The following is a 19,419-nucleotide window of genomic DNA, read 5'->3' as shown; positions in this document are numbered from 1 at the left end:
CTGAAAATAAATGATATTATGAATATTATTATCATTTGGATTATTATCATTTCTATCATCATGATGATGATTGTTATTATTGATTATAAATCAGCATTTCTGAATATCCAAATGAAATGGGGGGGTTGCGGTGGATGGGGAGAGGGGGGAGGGGAGGGGGGACTAAGGAAGGAAAAGAGAGAGTCACAGAGAGAGAGAACAGAATGACGAATTACCACCAAATTCGTCAATTAGAGTTGTTCGGTTTATAGCCGTCAAACAACCACCGTCCAGGTGAAACAGCTGACGGTTGAGTTTGAGGGAAGTTGTGCACGCTATAGCTGGAGACACGTTTGAAGTGATGGAATAATTCGACATTAGGAAAGCTGAGTTCTGTACAGCTCACAATGCTCCGAAATTACTTTGCTTTGGGTCTGGTGGGTCTGGATCTTGAGCACTTACACCAAGAGTGTTGAACCTATTGTCTACACGAAAACTGTTAAGCATGATGTAAAGCTTTTGGAGAGGGGGGGTGGGGGGTGGGGTGAAAGAGAGAGAGAGAGAGAGAGATCCCTAAGGATCGCCCTCACGGAGAACTGGGACAGGAAAAGCGACCTACAGGAGACCCCAACAGCGAGAGAGAGAGAGAGAGAGAGAGAGAGAGAGAGAGAGAGAGAGAGAGAAAGAAAGAGAGAGTGAGAGAGAGAGAGAGGAGAGACGGACAAACAGACAGACGGATAGACAAGCTGACAGACAAATAGAAAATAGGGAATCATTGTAATCTGAGACACCTTTACGCCTCGTAAATTAACTATAATTTAAATATGATAGACAGAGAGACAGAGACAGAGAGAGACACAGAGAGAGACAGACAGAGGCGGAAAGGGGTGGGGTTCAGAGACAGATACAGAGTTAAAGGCAAATACAGATACAGAGACAGAGACAGAATACTTACAGGTCTACTTCCTCACTCGTATCTTCTTGTTCTGCACCGCACCGACTGCAACAAGTTTGTCAAAATAAATAAATCGTTCAGGTCATAATATTTTCAGTTCGTTTTGTTCCCTACATTAAGTCGTTCATGTGGTCATAATATCATCATACAATCGTTTTGTCGTAAGTGTTTGCTGATTAGCATGTTCTAAGACATCTCATCACAGGTCTCTCTCTCTCTCTCTCATAAGGGGCGAAGGCCTTTTTGACCCACTCCCCAGCTCTCTCTCTTTGGCTTTATCGCTAGACAACTTGTTTTTGGCTCGTCTTTGTCGAACACGAAGCCCTTAGCAATATCCTCATCGTGCTACTGGTTTCCTGTGTCTGTCTAGGCGATATCTGCTGTTCGCAGCCGACTCTCTCTGACTCCATTTCCATGCCTGCTGATGTGAGCCGTCATTGTGGCAACCCTTTGAAACAAATCTTCATCAGCTTACCGTCAACCGAAGTTCCTGATTACTTTTATTCCGTTCGTTGAACTGACCGGCTTTGCAGATACGTCGACTTCACCACGTAAATTTGCATTTGTATTTATGCTTTATCACAACAGATTTCTCTGTGTGAAATTCTGCCTGCTCTCCCCAGGGAAAGTGCGTTGCTACATTACAGCGCTACCCTTTTTTTGTATTTTTTTCCTGTGTGCAGTTTTATTTGTTTTTCTTATCGAAGTGGATTTTTCTACAGAATTTTGCCAGGGACAACCCTTTTGTTGCTGTGGGTTCTTTTACGTGCGCTAAGTGCATGCTGCACACGGGACCTCGGTTTATCGTCTCATCCGAATGACTAGCGTCCAGACCACCACTCAAGGTCTAGTGGAGGGGGAGAAAATATCGGCGGCTGAGCCGTGATTCGAACCAGCGCGCTCAGATTCTCTCGCTTCCTAGGCGGACGTGTTACCTCTAGGCCATCATTCCACATTCGCAATACTATTCATCATTTCCTACTTCACTTCACCGAGCAGTTCTAACCATGATGTTGTTGAAGGTAGTCGCATATTACTATTCTGTTCGCTTGCTGTATTTCAAGTCCTTGAAACTGGATCCAACTTTTATCAACAATTATCTTAGGAAGGTGGCAGAATGGTCAAGACGCTCAGCTGCCAATACAGACAGTCCGTGAGGGTGTGGGTTCGAATCCCGCGCTCGCCCTTTTTCCCAGGTTTGACTGGAAAATCAAACTGAGCGTCTAGTCATTCGGACGAGACAATGAACCGAGGTCCCGCGTGCAGCACGCACTTGGCGCATTGAAAAAGATCCCATGGCAACGAGAGTGTTGTCCTCTGGCAAAATTATGTGAAAAGAAGTCCATTCTGAGAGATACACAAATAGATAAGGCCTGACAAGCGCATTGCGTTAAGCTGCTGTCAGGCATCTGCCTAGCAGATGTGGTGTAGCGTATATGGATTTGTTCGAACGCAGTGACACCTCCTTGAGAAATTGAAACTGTCTGAGGCGCATTTTTAAGATCCGTTGGCCAGACAAATTCAGAAACGAGGACCTGTGGCAACAGAGTCGGACAGGAAGAAACAGATCCTGGAATGTGGGGATCGCCATCCAGCACTACACGTCAGGCCCTGACCTGGAACCCCCAGGGGAGAAGGAAGAGAGGACGGCCCAAGAACATCTGGACGCGGGACACTGAAGAGGCTGGGATCCAGCTGGAGGGATGCAGAAAGGATAGCACAGAGTCGAGTTCGGTGGAGAAACGTCATTGATGGTCTATGCTCCACAGGGAGCGAAGGGCCTGAGTAAGTAAGTCAGCAAATAAGAAACTGGATGCAGAATTAAGTGCTCCGCCAGCCTGTGGATGAAATTACAGCCAGTGACTCAGTTGCACCATCTAGAATCAAGCTGAAATCATTTGAAGGCCACCAAATCTCGAGAAATTGTCTCATTCACGAGCAAAACCTACAGTATACATTCGGAACATATATCTTGACCAGACAGGACATTACAAATGTGATCAGACAGAAACGTGGATCAGAAGCTGTGACACCTCACCGAAACATATTGCACAACATGATATGACTGATGAAACAACTCTGGAATAAAATATGACCCACTGATGAAAAAGCTGTGGAATAAAACGTGGCCCAAACTTACTTTCTGGAGAGATCGGTGTTGAGATAGCAGTACCACTTTTTAGGCAGAACGGAGGTGGCTTCCGGCAAGCGACGCCATTTCTGGCATGCCATGCACTGGACCCACGTTTTCGGCTCGTCGTTGTCCTCACTGTAAACACAGTATATTGTGATCAAGAACCTGTGAGCACATAATGTGCTTGGTGTCTGAATGTGCTTAGTGTGTGCGTGCGTGCGTGCGTGCGGGTTAACAAATTTGGAAGTGAAAATATGTAATGATCTGACAGCTTTGCTTCCCCCTTTTCACCAATCTGACACTGATGACACAGTGAAAGATGACTTATTAGGGCCTTGAAGACTGTTTTGTCAAACTATTTAGACTGAAGGGGGGTTACAGTAGTGGGTGCCAATTTGTAGAGAAAGAGTGTGTGTGTGTGTGTGTGTGTGTGTGTGTTGAGAGCGGATTGATTCAGGTGGATCATTGGTATTGACAAATTGTGTAAGACAGTCAGATTATCATCTGTGTATGAAGATTTTTTTTTAAGCTTTCTTCTTGGGAATTGTGGAGTTTGAATGCTCCTGATATTTTTTTTTCATACTGATGTGAACAAATATTGCAACTGTTTATATACTGTTTATATTTGTCTGATATAATGTTGATATATATGCAATATGTACATCACTTGTATTCAAGAGATAATTTCATTTCAACAGCCAAAGCTTATACCCACTGCTTTTTAATGATATTAATCATACGGTGCATTTAAATAAGACTTCAGAAACTGTAGCTGTGATTTTTCTTCTTCTCCTCTTTGAGGAAGAATGGTGGAGGGTGGGGAGGGGTGCAGTGTGGTTCAAACCAGTTAAGATTCACTGCAGAGCTTTGTATTTTTCTTTCTGATCATGGAAAAAAATAAAAACTTTGTGAATGTAGACATTGCACTTCAATACAGATGTATATCACACACACACATACACACACACACACACACACACACACATACGAACACGCACACATGCACAACATCCAAAACTAAATGGTGCTCACATCATAAATAACTCAAATTGTTTAGACAATTGTTCATTGTTTAGCATTTTGGTATGAATGAATGATACAAAAAATAAAAGAAAATATCTAATCAAAGTGATTTTCTTCAAGTCTTTTTGTGACTCAGACCTGTTTACACTGCATTTTGTAAACAGTCCAAATTTGATTGTACAGATTTGACAACAAGCAATAAGCAAATGAAATATATATATATATATATATATATATATATATATATATATATATATATATATATATATATATATAATAAAAAATATACAAGAAATAAAAGATGGGAGGTAGGGCATGCAAATGTAAATAAATGCAAATATTTACACAAAGAATTTACAGCACTACCAGTTTCTAAAATTTGGCATCATCGAGAAAATTGGTATTATGTGTTAATCCTTTGGCCAGTTGTTAGATACAATGAACTCACAGGTTTCCATAAAAGAAATACATATTCTAACCTGGTGAAAGTACAGACATATCCATTTTGGGTAAGCAGACGAGCTGATTGTACCAGACTGGTGTGTCTGAATGTCTAGGAGTCTTGAGAAGACTTATCAATGCATGTCACTTGTAGTGATGAATGAGTGAGTACTGTATGCCCACATGCATGCATGCTACACCATAAGATGAAATCATTCTTTACTTGCAGTTAATCATCAATGCAACTGTGATGAAACACACATGAATCAGTCTTGATGATAATTATCTTTAATCAAATTCCATGCACAGCTTCACCACTCTTCTCCCCACAATTTGCATGCTAAACTGGACCACTCATTTCCCCACAGATTTCCATGCTCAACTCCAACACTCTCCTCCCCACTATATGTATTAGAAAGTCATGTGATAGAAAAGCTAGATAAAGATCAAATTCATTGGAACAGCAATGGCCATTTTCTGAAATCTGAAGCAATGGCCATTTTCTGAAATCTGAAATCTGTTTTTAAAAGGCACGCGCGCGCGCGCGCACACACACACACACACACACACACACACTCACTCACTCACTCATACTTTGTAGCAACAATATGAAATGCTAAAATGTATATAAATTCTGAATGAATGGGTCACACACAGGAGCGATACTTTTTTTCTTCAGTTGTTAAAAATCTGCGGGAGGTTTATGTCGCTGTAACAGCAGAAATGTCTCTGTGATAGCAGAAACTGACTTGACTTTGCCTTCTTGTTTCTGGTTCCGCGACAATTGAAAATCTTTGCACGACGAACAAGTTCAACTATCGCGCTACTTATCAGTTGTCCGTTCTTTTTTGACTCACTTGTGTAAACAAAGTGAGTCTATGTTTTAACCCGGTGTTCGGTTGTCTGTGTGTGTGTGTGTGTGTGTGTGTGTGTGTGTGTGTGTGTGTGTGTCCGTGGTAAACTTTAACATTGACATTTTCTCTGCAAATACTTTGTCAGTTTACACCAAATTAGGTATAAAAATAGGAAACATTCAGTTCTTTCCAGTCATCTTGTTTAAAACAATATTGCACCTCTGGGATAGCCACAAAAAAAAGAAAAAGAAGAAGCCTAATTATATGCAAACTGCATTTACTATTATATTTATATTTTTTGTATTCTCTAAACTTGGCACTTTGATCTGATATTCTGACCCAACAACAAGAGCAGTCATTATTATCATTTTTTGTTCAAACAGGAACTTCTTTTGCTAAGCATGGAAGTTTTATTTATTTTGCAAACGTTTTGGTGCAGATAGTAAAAAAGAGAAATTACTCTGTAATTAATGCTAGGGGACTTAATTCGCTTTAAACTGATCTTTCTCATCTTAAACATTACATTTTGAAATTATACTCAATACATAAAAAGCTTGGATTTTTTTTAAAAAGTGTATCACAAGTGAGTCTTGAAGGCCTTGCCTCTCTTGTTTTTAATACTCTTTCGGTTCTTTAACTTTCATGGATTCAAGCGCACTTTCAGTTTCAGCGGACAGAGTCGCCATGTTGCCTTATCCGGACGTCCCAAGGTGAAAGGGCTGAACTTTTCACTGACTTCCGGTTTCCTAACGAACAAGGTCTGTTGTTGTTGTTCGGTAGAGTGGTAGCCGTGGTGGTGGTGGAGTATGAGTTGTAGTGGTGGGTAGGGAAATGAAGCAGGTGGCGTGGGTGGTTGATTTGTAAGGTGGTCGTTCCGGAGGAAAAATTCACGATTCAGCCTTCACCATCTCATCAAACGTGAGTGAGTCACACACACACACACACACACATACACACACACACACACACACACACACAGAGAGAGAGAGAGAGAGAGAGAGAGAGTTTAATTTTAAGATTAAGACTTATTGACTAATGTATTTGTATGTCAATCATTTGTATTTATATTGTTAACAAATCTACAGTGATGTTGACAGTGCAACGCCGTTCGGTCTCTCACCCCCGACTATTTCCCGCCATGTTTGTGTGTGTTTTAATCTAATGATGGAATGACTTTCTTCACTTTTAAAAGTCACCATCTTTTGAAATATTTTCTCTACGACGAACCTGAAGGCGAATTTCTGTACTCTGGTTCAGACAATAAAGTGATTGATTGATTGATGAGGCGTTGGTGTGTTTCGGTGTTGGGTGTGGGTGTGTATGTGTGTAGGTATATGTGTTTGTTGTTGGGGGTGTCTACTGTTATTGCTCGAGATGGTGGTGGTGTTGGTGGTGGTGCAGGCGGGGTACGATATGTTGTGGTGCGTGATGGATAGGTTGGTGGTGGTGGTGTGGGCGGGGCGGCTGGGTTGACGGGTGGTCTCTGCGGGTGGTAGATACTCACCTTTCACTCTCCGACTCATCATCGCTCTGGTCGGGACAACAGTATTGTTCTAGTTTCTCGGAGACATTTTTGATCAAATATCTGAAAAAAAAGAAGGAAATAACGCCACATGATTCATAGTACTGCATTTAGTGGCATTTACGTACATGCAGCTACGTTTCTGCTCCTCCGCTGGTTAGGTGTTTGTTGTGTTAACGTCTTGAGTGTGTGCCATCACATGGGAACACTTTCTACTGTCCCACAGGAAGTACTGGCACCCATTCCGTCAGGGCAGTTCTAATGGATGGGTTTGTGAGGCGAAGAGAGAGATAGAGATAGAGAGAGAGACAGACTGAAAGAGAAAGAGAAAGATTCATGGCTCAAAACCTGTGTCAGCCTACTCAAAGGCAACGATTTTCGGCATTGCCTAGTGACAACAATAACGACAATTACGATCGGACATTCTGCCCATGTGACAACAGTAACAGCAATAATGATAGGACACAACTATGATAATGTTGGTAAATGCTGCAACAACAACAGCTACAACTACAACTACTACTTCTACTACTGCTAATGATTATCATCGTCATATTCATCATTATCATCATCATCATTATCATTATCGTATTCATCATTATCACTTAAAAAGTAATACAAGAAGCAACGCCTTCGTGACTCTTGACGGGGTAAATACAGTCATACACGTAAACTCTTGCGGTCCATATGAATGAACATGAGACTTACAGTTCACAAATGCAAGAAATTCGTACTGATTCCGAGTTTTGATTTCACAACCTGACGATGTCAGAAAATGGTAGAGATGAAGGGAGCCAGTGATTGTTAATGTTATTTTCTGCTTTGGGTGCTGATGGGTTCACACAAGACACATGTTTCAATGAGAGAAATATAACCTTCAATGCAACAGGGGAAAAAAAGAAATGGTGAAAGCAAATAATGAAACAACAAAAACGACAAAAAAAGACACGACCAGACCTAGACATGACCAGAATCTGTCAAACAGCTGTCATCACACACACACACACACACACACACACACACACACACACACAGAGTATCATTTCCACCCCATCACGTACCCATACCAAAATGTTATCTGCTGTTGCAGAAGGTTTGCTGCATAGTCCATTAGTTATAGTTGTTATAAATGTTTGATGTTAGCGTTTCCTTCTATTATGCTTATATCTCTCTTTTATTTTTTTTCCAGCGCTCTGTATCTTTCCCCACCACGCACACACACACACACACCATTCTTCACCCTCTGCCCAATACTGTTCCCATCACCAAGAACGCCCCGGAGCCCCGCACCCCACCCACCTTTTATTTTCGTCTAATATCACTTCAAGTGGAAAGACGTCAAACTGAAGACAACAACAACGTACCGATACTCTAACGTGTTGACTTCGAAGTCCTGTTTGTTGTGGATAGGTTTCAACAGGTCTGTGACGTCCACGATTCCCACCACGTCCAAACCAATCGCTTCTTAGCGTTTCTAAAGATCAATCAATCGATTTGTCAATCAATATACACCCTGCCAATCCACCCATTCATCAGTCCATCCAGCCAGCTAAGCACTCATTTGATTCATTCAATCAGTCAGTAAACCAGCGAAGTCAAGCCACAAACATATTCAACCGACCCACGGGCTTCTTTATGTCAAACCACATATTTATCTATTTACTTACCTCGTGACGCTTCTCACTCCCTTCTACCACCTGTCTGTTTCTTCATCCGTCAACACATTTATCTATCCGTCTCACCAACCAATGGACCATCACCCAAGATCAACCAAAGTGCCAAACAGTTCAAATGTTAACGTGTCACAAACTGCAGGGATAACCTCTGAGACGCACTCATAATTTTTTTTTTTTTTTTTAAGATGAACAGACCATAAAGGCAAAACAAAAGAGACAAGAAACATTTTTAACGTGACTGTAAAATAAATGGGGAGAAGGCCAAGGATAGCTGTGTGGGTGACCCAGATTTGAACCAAAAGACCCATATTCTGGGCAGGAAGACAGAGATTGATGAAGGCGGTGAACAGTTTCCAGCGTTGTGTGAATCACTGGACCAACGTAATTTTCGAAAACCACATTCGCATTCACCAAAATGGGGGGAATCAGCTGTTGCCTGCAGGCGAATTTGTTACAGTAATCACCCCCACCCCTGCACTGAGAGCCAGCTGGGTCACTATTAATCTCTTTGATGTTGTCTGAAAGCCAGCATGAGGTGAGAGGGCAAGGCACAGGCAGGTGTGACACGTGAAGGACGTGTGTGCGTACGTGTGTGTGTGTGTGTGTGTGTGTGTGTGTGTGTGAGAGAGAGAGAGAGATTTCTATTTCACTTGAAAAAAAGAAAAACACATAAAAAAAACTAGTTTGCTTAAAATGCTCAAAAAGCAGTTTGTTCTTTGACCGCAAAGATTCCCAGTTGCGAAGGCAATGGTAGAACGATTAACGGAAAACACAAGGGCCGTTCCTTGAGGCAGGCGTTCTAAAAATATAATTTCATTAAAGAAGAAGAAGAAATGTGTGTGTAGGCCTCTCTCTCTCTCTCTGTGTGTGTGTGTGTGTGTGTGTGTGTGTGTGTGTGTGCCTCGTGCCTTACAAAGGTTAAGGTTTCATACAAATATAATTCATTCTGTTCTATTCTGTCCATTGTTTAAAGTCCCACTGTCGCAGGAAGAACTTGTGAAAGCTGTCAAAAACAGCCAAGACAGCAAAATACCCTCAGCGAGAACTCCAGAGATGCCAACCCCTGCCAAGTGTTTGTAGGAACAATCAGGAAATTTAGTAGGAACTTTTTGAATTTTGAACACTCGGACTCAGAGCCACTCCAGCAAAAGAACTTTGTATCTACAAGACGTACACACATTTCGGCCTACCTGCAACACGGTGTAACTGCTAAAATTAAGCTGAATGGTCCACCTCAATGCTGTTTCAATGTAAACACGCACGCTGTTAGCTGAGCATCATCACCAAGACCAAGGTTAGCAGGAGTGACTGCCCTGGCCTCGTGATCGATAAGTCTAGAGCGTCTGGGTAATGGTAAGACAGGAAAGCATGTGACCGTGCTACATTGTGGACAATGATCTCGTCTGAACAATTTTGACGTTGGCGTAAGTTCGGATCAAACTGCGATCGAGCGTAACAAACTACGGCGAAATTTCTGGAACTCTGGTCAGCAGCTACTGTTTGACAGACAGGGGGTTGGGGAGGGAGAGAGATAAACATGCAGACGAATAGACAGACAGACAGACAAACGGACGTACATGGAGATAGTCAAAGAGTGACGTGTATACTGACAGAGACTGATCAACTGACAAGCAGACAGAGACATAGACAGAGGCACACAGGAAGAACACTTGAGTATGTGTTTCATTAAACCACCACTTTTCCATAACTTCAGCAAAAAGTTCCAAGGAGGGAGGCATCCACCTACCGTCTTCTGACAAGAGAGTTTGACGTAAGGCTTGATGAGTCTGTTCCTGTGGTAGAGCATTACGCCATGGTCCTCCAGCTTCCCTGAGCCAGACTTCTTCTCCTTGCCAAAGATGATTTCCACCTTCGGCTTCAACCGCAGGGAAAGAAAATCATCGTTGATAACTCTTCTTCTCTCGTTTGGGGACTCAGAAAAAAATCTTTAAATGAACTCCTTCAAGACATCCTTATATGAACCTCTTCACTCTTCCAACAAAACGTGTTATGGAGAATCAGGTAGGTATCCTTTATTTATCAGAACTTACACTGAACGTGTGAAATACTAGGGAGGGTGTGCAGCCCGCTTTCGTCGTGGATGTTTCGTCGCTCGCAGAGCGAGAAGTAGGTCATATGACGACATGCTCTGCCCACCACCCTGACTGGCTTCTCTGGGTGTGCACTGCTTTTGTTCGGACAACTTTTCGGCAGAGTTTATAAATGGATCAGTTCGAATACGTAATGGCAGATATTTGACAAGAAACACGCTCAAAGAAAACATAGAAGACTGTGTGTAATTATAAAACCAAACATCGTGTAAACTTGCAAAAATAGTCACAGAAAAATGTTCAAAATCCTTTCGTCAGAAAAGCGATTTCAACGACGTAATTCTAGCCTTTCGGTGAACTGGAGAAAAAAGGGGAAACAGAGACTCGCTAAAAATGGAAATCCGACGAAAACAGGCCTGCACACTTTCCCTAATATTAACTGAAATAAACACCACTTCCATTCACAAGTGTATGTAGGCATGCTATTCAGACATATATATATATATATATATATATAAAGCAACCAGGAAAACCGGATATCTGATATCAGGAAAATTGTAATGAACACGGGTTTGGTTATGGCGTGGTTCTTTCAGGGTTTCGGAAATGAAAACTATTTTTGTCACAATTCAAACAGACATATGGATTGTTTTCAGCACAGCTGATACTCGCATATTGCAGAAGAAATACATATATGTAAATGGTGCTATTTCATTAGGAACATATTCCAACCATAGAAATACCCTAAAGATGTTACAAATAAGTGGTACCAAGATAATATGACATGATTCAGAACGCAGACGTAGGGTTTATGTGCAAACATAAGGTGGTTTGATATTGATATATCCAGGCAGTACGTGAGCCCGTTGTGATCTAATGGTCCAGAAGATAAGACAGGCTTTGTGTTTGATTGTTTGATTATGATATTGCATGATTGAAATTTACCCTATTTGTAAAAAACTGGAGTGTTCGCCTTGAGGTAGCGCGTCCGCTTTGGAAGCGAGAGAATCTGAGCGCACTGGTTCGAATCACACCGGCCGTCGCCAGTATTTTCTCCCCCTGTACTAGACCTTGAGTGGTAGTCTGGATGCTAGTCATTCGGATGAGACGATAAACTGAGGTCCCGTGTGCAGCATGCACTTAGCGCACGTAAAAGAACTCACGGCAACAAAAGTGTTGTTCCTGGCAAAACTCTGTAGAAAATTCTACTTCGATAGGAAAACAAATTAAAATTGCAGGTAGGAAAAAGAAAATGGGTGGCGCTCTTAGTGTAGCGACGCGCTCTCCATGGGGAGAGCAGACCGACTTTCACACAGAGAAATCTGTTGTGACGATACGATACAATACAATACCATACAAAATACAGCACAGAATTGTATAATCTATATATATACAATCTCATCGGGAGATGTTGCTATTATTACATCACTTGCTATGTTTGGTACTGGAGCATCCAAATCGAGGGAAGAAAAGACTGTCTCGATGAGTGAACCTCGAGAATATGGACTTGACATCAATTGATGTGGCGAGTTGTCATTACACAATGCTGAAGCTGAAATGATGCTGTTTTTACTTCTCTGCTGGCTGGTCAGAGATGAGTTCTGAATTAACATTGACATTTGAATTTATTTACTTCCCTTTTCTGTTCCCCTTGCAGTGTTTTGTATTCCTTTTGTAAACGTAAAAGGGCAAAGGCAGAGCCAAAACGTTTATTTCTTGTGCCCCGTGGGGGCATTGAAACGTTACATACATTCGTCATTTACACTTACCAAAAGAATAAAGAGAAAGAAAAGCCCATTGGCGTAAACAATACACATTACTGATTAATTTATCACCAGCCATGAACAAAAGACATAACTTTACCGAAAGGAACTGCAAATAGAAGAAACAAGTGCTTTAAGTTTTTAACATTATCATTATTTTATTTTATTTTTCTGAAAACAGTAAGTGAAATTTAATGGAGTTTGGGCGGTTTCTATAATATCTAGGTACACACTTTCGTCTGAAACTTCCAAAATAAGGGCACACAGACAAATAGCGAAACCCATCAGCAATGTCTTTTGTGGAACATTTATCTCATATGTGTTCGTTTCTAGGTAAATTGTCGAAGCGCTGACTATCATTATATCATTCAAAGCATTATTAGTTGTCCTAAACTTAACTAACTGGATTACACAGTTATTTGGTAACAGTAAAGTAAGCAACGCGACCAGAGTTTGGCTTAACCATCCAGTAATTAATATGCAAAGTATCATTGTCTACATGTTCATACCAATCTTGCAAAAATCGATCTTTTAACCAACAGCTGACCTTGTCTTTGAAACAAATGGCATGTAAATTTACGTCCCTTTTTGCGACTTCAGAGGCAATGCCTGTGTGATGTAGTTTGTTCTTCAGTGTTATTTAAGATGTTTTTCTTTGCTTTTTTTTTAATAGAGTAATTGCACAACCCTCGGCGAAATAGCTAAAAGAAGCTATTGTCAATAACGTATCAAATAATCTCTCTCTTTCTTTCTCCAGTTATTAACGATACAAATAACGATGTTTTATTCTTGAATAAAAACAAAACATCGTTATCGTTATCTCCATTTATTAATGGTGGATATCTGTGGCTGGTGTTACCTTGTTTCGTGGACTGTAGGTGAACACCTCCTGTTCTTTGAGGTCATCTAGGAAATAGAACCTCTTCACCTTTTCGCCATTGATTTGTATTTCCATTTTTTCGTCCCGAAACAGGATTGCGCAATATCTCTGTAATATAAAGAGTACAAGAAAAAATAGACACATCCGCGTACGGGAGCTTACATACGTAAACACACACACACACACACACACACATACACACACACACACACACACACACACACACACACACACACTGACACACACACACACACACAGTCCTACACACTCCACACTCTCCATTCTCCCCCACTACCTTTTTTGGTCTGTTATCACTTGAGGTGTAAAGAAGTAAAGCTGAAGGCAACTGCTGACACACACACACACACACACACACACACACACACACAGAGGGAGAGAGAGAGAGAGAGAGAGAGAGAGAGAGAGAGAGAGAAACATTTTTCTGACGCACTGGACCATAATGGCAAAACAATGAGAGAAACAGGGAAGATTAGGGGGAAACAACAAGAGATCTAGAGGCACATTAAAAAAATAAAAAAAAAAAAAAAAACAGAAAGAGAGAAAGACAGAGACCGAGAGAGACACAAAGTCCGAAAGAGATAGGTACACAGACACGCTCTCTGAACAAAAGACACAGAGATACGGACACAGAAAGACAGAGACAGACCAACATTTATGAGGATAAATAATATAAAAAAATGGAGAGACAAACATAGAGATAGAAATAGATCACAAGCATACTTATCAGACAGACAAACTCTTGATAAGCAAAATCCAGACAAATATACAGACACATACTTAGGTCAGTTGCAAGGCTAAGAGAGACAAAACATAGAGAAAAAGATAAAGGAATGGAAATACAAGAAGAGAGAGAGAGAGAGAGAGAGAGAGAGAGAGAGAGAGAGAGCCAGACAGACAAATACAGCTAGATGACGTGATAACTGAGACAGAGACAGACACAGAGAAACGCAGAGACAAAAATATATGTTTCAATCTCAATTTCTCAAGGAGGCGTCACTGCCCTCGGACAAATCCATATACGCTACACCACATCTGCTAGGCAGTTGCCTGACCAGCAGCATAACCCAACGTTCTTAGCCAGGTCTTGAGTGCACGCATTATATTAATTTGTGCACCTATCAAAGTTGATTTCTTCCACCGAATTTTGCCAGAGGAAACCACTGTCGTTGCCATGGGTTCTTTTTCAGTGCGCAAAGTGCGTGCTGCATATGGGACCTCGGTTTATGGTCTCATCCGAAAGACTAGATGCTCAGTTTGATTTTCCCGTCAAATTTGGGAGAAAGGGCGAAGGCGGGATTCGAAACCAGACCCTCGCGGACTCTCTGTATTGGTAGATGAGCGTTTTAACTGTTCTGCAACATTGTCTCCTTGAAAGAGAATACGGAAACACCGCTGTAAAAGAGGCCTCGGAAATTTTCTAATGGAAAGGTCTTGGAATTTTGCTTTTCGGAAAAGCATGGAATTTATAATAATAATAATAATAATAATAATAATAATAATGTACATTTATATAGCGCCCTTTCTCTCTAAGAGCTCAGGTCGCTTTACATGAAAGAAGAATATTACAAGGTACATATAACATTCATGACCACTCTTTCTCATAAATCCCCCCCCCCCCCTCCCTACGCAGAAATAGAATCAGATGCACGGATATGATGAGGAAGGTTGTTCCAGTTGTGAGGAGCAACAAAGAAGAAAGAACGTTCACCATAGGTTCTTGTATTGACACGAGGAAGTCTCAAAAGGCAACAGTCAGAGGAAGAGCGGAGATTTCTTGCGGGAGTGTAAACACTGATAAGGTCAGAAAGATATGTAGGTCCTGCGGAGTGGAAAGCAGAATAGCAGAGACACGCATCTTTGTATGTAATTCTCGCTTCAATGGGGAGCCAGTGTAGAGTTCGGAGGTGAGGAGAATTGTGATCAGTACGTGGGACGCTGAGAGTCAGACGGGCAGCATTGTTTTGAAGTTTTCGAATTCGCTGAAGAATATCATGTGGACAGCCGGTGAGAAGAAAATTACAGCAGTTGATTCGTGACAGCATAAAAGCAGAAATAAGAGTTTTAGTACTTTCAACAGAAAGGTACTGACGGATAGAGTTGATGCAACGAAGTTCACAATTTATCAAATGAATATATGGCAGAAACATACTCGTAATGATTGGCGATAGCCGTGCACTTTGGATGAGCTCTGCCCAGATTCCAGCAGACTTCCTTCGTCATCCGGGTTTCTGATATCGGTGGGGTCCGATTCGAAATCTAACTCAAACAGTCCTTGCTTATTTCTGAGACAAAAGACAACAACAACAAAAAAGATACAGAAACAGCAAAATGAATGAATAAATGAATAAATTGATTATTCAATCAAATAAATAAGCAAATAAACAAATACATAAACAAATAGATAAACTGAACAATAATCACTATAACGTTTTGCAGAATTGTAAGACATATTATCACCGTCAGCAAAAAGCATGATAATGTCGATATTATTTTCATCTTCATCATTATCATCATCAGCACCATCATGTTCAGCACCTTCTGTCTTTCGAATTGGTACGGCCCCCACCTTCATGGGAAAGCTCAACAATAAGAACCGCACAGAAAACTCCAAACCAAGGGTCTGCCAAGTATGTGTACTTAGATTCCCTCACCTCCAACCCTGCCCACACAACACTACCTCCCCCGCCCACCCCACTGAATGGTAGTGAAACGTGGAAACCAGTTTCAATTTCTCAAGGAGGCGTCACACGCTTACACAACATCTGTTAAGCAGATTCCTGACCAGCAGCATCAACCAACGCGTTTAGTCAGGCCTTCAGTGCATGCATATATATTTGTGTACATATCTGAGTGGATTTCTTCCACATAATTTTAACAGATGACAACACTCTATATGCCATGGGTTATTTTTCAGTGCGCCAAGTGCGTGGGACCTCAGCCTATCGTCTCATCTGAATAACTAAACGCTCAGTTTGATTTTCCAGTCAAACTTGGGAAATGAGGCGAAAGCAGGATTTGAACCCAGACCATCACGGACTCTCTGTGTTGGCAGATGTGCGTCTTAACCATTCTGTCATCTTCCTTCCATCTCTGTGGAAACCAGCTCCAGAGAAGTGAAGAAGCCGAACTCCTTCCATCTGCACTGCCTCAGAGTAACTGTGTAAATCATTATATGATATGGTTTCAAACCCTGAGGCGCTCAGGGTCAGGTCCGCTAGCCCAGGGGCGTTACAGATGGCGATGTCATGTCTGGAGATGATGATGATATGGATACTTATATAGCGACTATCTTCGTTCAGAAACTCTAAGCACTTTACAAACACGGAGTCATTTCCACAACAGGCTGCCTACATGGGAAGAGCCGACTGACAGCTGCCACTGGGCGCTCACCACTCGTTTCCTGAGTTATTTGGTCAGTTACCACAGAGAGAGAGAGAGAGAGAGAGAGAGAGAGAGAGAGAGAGACATGTAACATTTTTGGCGCGTATGACTTTTGTTTACAACCCCGCCATGTATGCACCCACACTCTGTTTTGGGGGAGTGCATGCTGAGTATGTTCTTGTTTCAATAACCCACCAAACGCTGATATGAATCACAGGATATTGTTTCAATGTACCTACTTGATCATCGGTGTGCGTATGGGCTGGGGGGGATGTACGAATCCTAAAAGACCTATACAGCATAATAGTATAAAATGTTGGGTTTTTTAATCGTGTAATCGGACGTACAATCTCCGTTGGAGAGACGTATGCAAAAGAGACTTGCCCACTGCTACCATTGATGCAGACAAACTGGGAAAGCATCGGCAAGGATCGCGTTGGCTGGCTGAAGACAAATTTTGAAAGAGGGGAACCAAAGAAAGGATTTAAGCGAACCGCAGAGAAGCGAACCTCCCAGCTTGTGGAGGAAAAAAAAAAAGCAGCGGGGAAATGGACATGTTGGCGCCGATCCATTTCCACCGAGTTGGACATGCGAGGTCAGCAAAATGAGACTGTTGTTCAAGTATCGGGTTCTCCAACGAGACAGGGCGAAGGTCACGACTCCCACAGCTGGTTTTCTGGTTGTTGTTGTTGTTATTGTTGTCATTGCTGTTGTTAATATGTTGACATTATCAAACAAGCAGCACCAAATCATCACCACCACAACAAACAATAAGAATAGTATAGTAGTAGTAGTAGTAGTAGTAGTAGTAGTAGTAGTAGCAGTTGTAGTGGCAGTAGTAGTCGTTGTTGTTGAAGTGGTAAAAGAAGAAGAAGCCATCGTCGGTATTTCAGTATTGTGAATCTGTGCCTGTTAACAGCACCTGCGATGCCTGAACAGTACAATCTTGGAGTGGAACCTTCCCAAACTTTCTTCTCGGCCAGGTGTGTTTTTCGCTCCTGCACGTTGACTTCACATCAAAGTTTTCGCGATCGTTTCCCACTGGCAGCAGAGGCGAGGTCTCTTTTGTATACGTTCCTGGAGTGGAGGCATGGACGTCGGACAGCTCGAGGCCCCATCTCAACCTGACTACAGAGGGAGTTTTCCGGGGTTCGTCTCTTCTCCATTTTCCGGACATGGCCTACGATCTTTTGAAGAGTCCCAGAGCTGGGGATCACTGTTCTGAAATTCCAGCTTGGAATATGAACCTTTGATAAGCGGTTCTTTGTTTCGCCTGATGCGCGTGTTACACAGCTCGCTTCAAAATATCGATGGTAGTTGAAAGGAAACTCTGCATGCAAGCGAACAACAAAAATCAATATACCCTGCAAGATGAAAACTGTTTGAACTGAAGAATGTCAATAACAATGATGAAAACAATACAACTATTAGAGAGAGAAAGAAAGAGACAGAGAGACAAACAAACATGAACACACTCTGAGACAGACAGCCAGAGACAGAGAGTTGGGGGGACTGAGAGACAGGGACAGTCAGAGAAGAGACAGACAGAGGTGGAGAGAGGGGAAGTCAACTACCTTTTCAAGTTGAACAAAACAATCTTTGTTCCACCCCGTCTCTTTTGTTTCCGCAGTGCACTTAATTCCATCATCAACTCGTCTTCGTTATTGTAGGGCGTCACGTCCAGAATAGCTGCCAGAGCTGCGTCCATATCCAGAACGTCGTTCCTAGTTCTTTTCAGTATTCTGGTCAAGTACCAAATCTGGGCTCAATATCGGCTTATATCAGAGATTGACATTTAGCGTACAGTTGGGCCGACAATGAATCGAGCGTTGTAAGATCTTTTTTTCCCTCCGCCGCAAGGGGAATTCATTTACAGCTTAGTTGGGTTTTTTTATTAAGGACTGTCTCTCTCAAACTAGGAGGTAAAATTGTACAGACTCTTAGTGCTGCAGCCTTGGGGGCTAGTTGGCCTTTAGGGATGATCCCACTATCAACTGCCCTAAAGACCTACTGGCCGATGGAGTGATGATGTAGCTTGGACAAGACTATCCACTATTTATAAAAGTCCATGTAGTCGTTAGAGCAGTTGCCTTCTCTGCTGTTTTGATGGTCATAGTCGGACATGACCGACTATCATACTATTGGCTCTGAAACTGCGGTAGACAAATCTGGATATATCATGCAAAAATATATTCACGGCCGCTATTGCCACTTCGACGACTACTGCTGCAGTTGCTGCTGCTGCTGCTGCGAAGAAGAAGAAGAAGAAGAAGAAGAAGAATGATAATATTGAGTATCGTCGGGAAGCTCTTTGCTCGAGTTGCACTAATGTACTTCCAGACAGTCTACTCAGATTCGCAGTATGGTTTCCTTGGAAGCCGGTCCATCATCAACATGATCTTTCCCTCAGAAAAATGCAGGAATAATGCAGGGAACAAAGCTGGCTGCTGTTCACAACCTTCATAGATCTCATGATGGCCTTTGATCTGGTAAGCATAGACGGACTCTTCAAGATTCTTCCTCAAGATCGGATTCCATCCTCTGTTCTTGGCCTCAGCATCGTTACATCTTTCTATGATGATTCAAAGGGCACTGTGGTCTTTGACGGGTCAATGTCTGACGCCCTCGACATCCCAAGTGGAGTCTCACTGCACTCACTTTGACTGGGGCTTTCTTTTGCCACTTTAAGGAAGCTCGCCTTTGGATCTGCTACAGACCGCATCTATCTCCGGACTACAT

At 42.0% G+C, this 19,419-nt stretch overlaps 1 protein-coding gene across 2 annotated transcripts in view; it reads right to left on the bottom strand.

Annotated features, from left to right (window-relative positions):
- LOC143275010 (MORC family CW-type zinc finger protein 3-like) overlaps positions 1-19,419 on the bottom strand; it is a 49,964-nt gene that overhangs the window by 5,145 nt on the left and 25,400 nt on the right. Inside the window, exons 5-10 of one of the 2 annotated variants that reach the window (XM_076579071.1) lie at positions 18,255-18,417; positions 15,449-15,581; positions 13,258-13,386; positions 10,332-10,460; positions 8,273-8,382; positions 6,891-6,971 (exon numbers count right to left, since the gene is read on the bottom strand). In XM_076579071.1, the coding sequence (XP_076435186.1) occupies positions 8,374-8,382; positions 10,332-10,460; positions 13,258-13,386; positions 15,449-15,581; positions 18,255-18,417 (563 nt within the window). In that variant the 3' untranslated portion in view covers positions 6,891-6,971; positions 8,273-8,373. Of the gene's footprint in view, positions 1-934; positions 980-3,074; positions 3,204-6,890; positions 6,972-8,272; positions 8,383-10,331; positions 10,461-13,257; positions 13,387-15,448; positions 15,582-18,254; positions 18,418-19,419 lie in introns of those variants that run through there. The other variant, XM_076579070.1, reaches the window with a different exon arrangement.

Source organism: Babylonia areolata, chromosome 29, assembly GCF_041734735.1.
Source record: "Babylonia areolata isolate BAREFJ2019XMU chromosome 29, ASM4173473v1, whole genome shotgun sequence".
NCBI lineage: Eukaryota > Metazoa > Mollusca > Gastropoda > Neogastropoda > Buccinidae > Babylonia > Babylonia areolata.
Note: the sequence above shows the minus strand (reverse complement) of the source record. Positions and strands in the feature narration are given on the sequence as shown.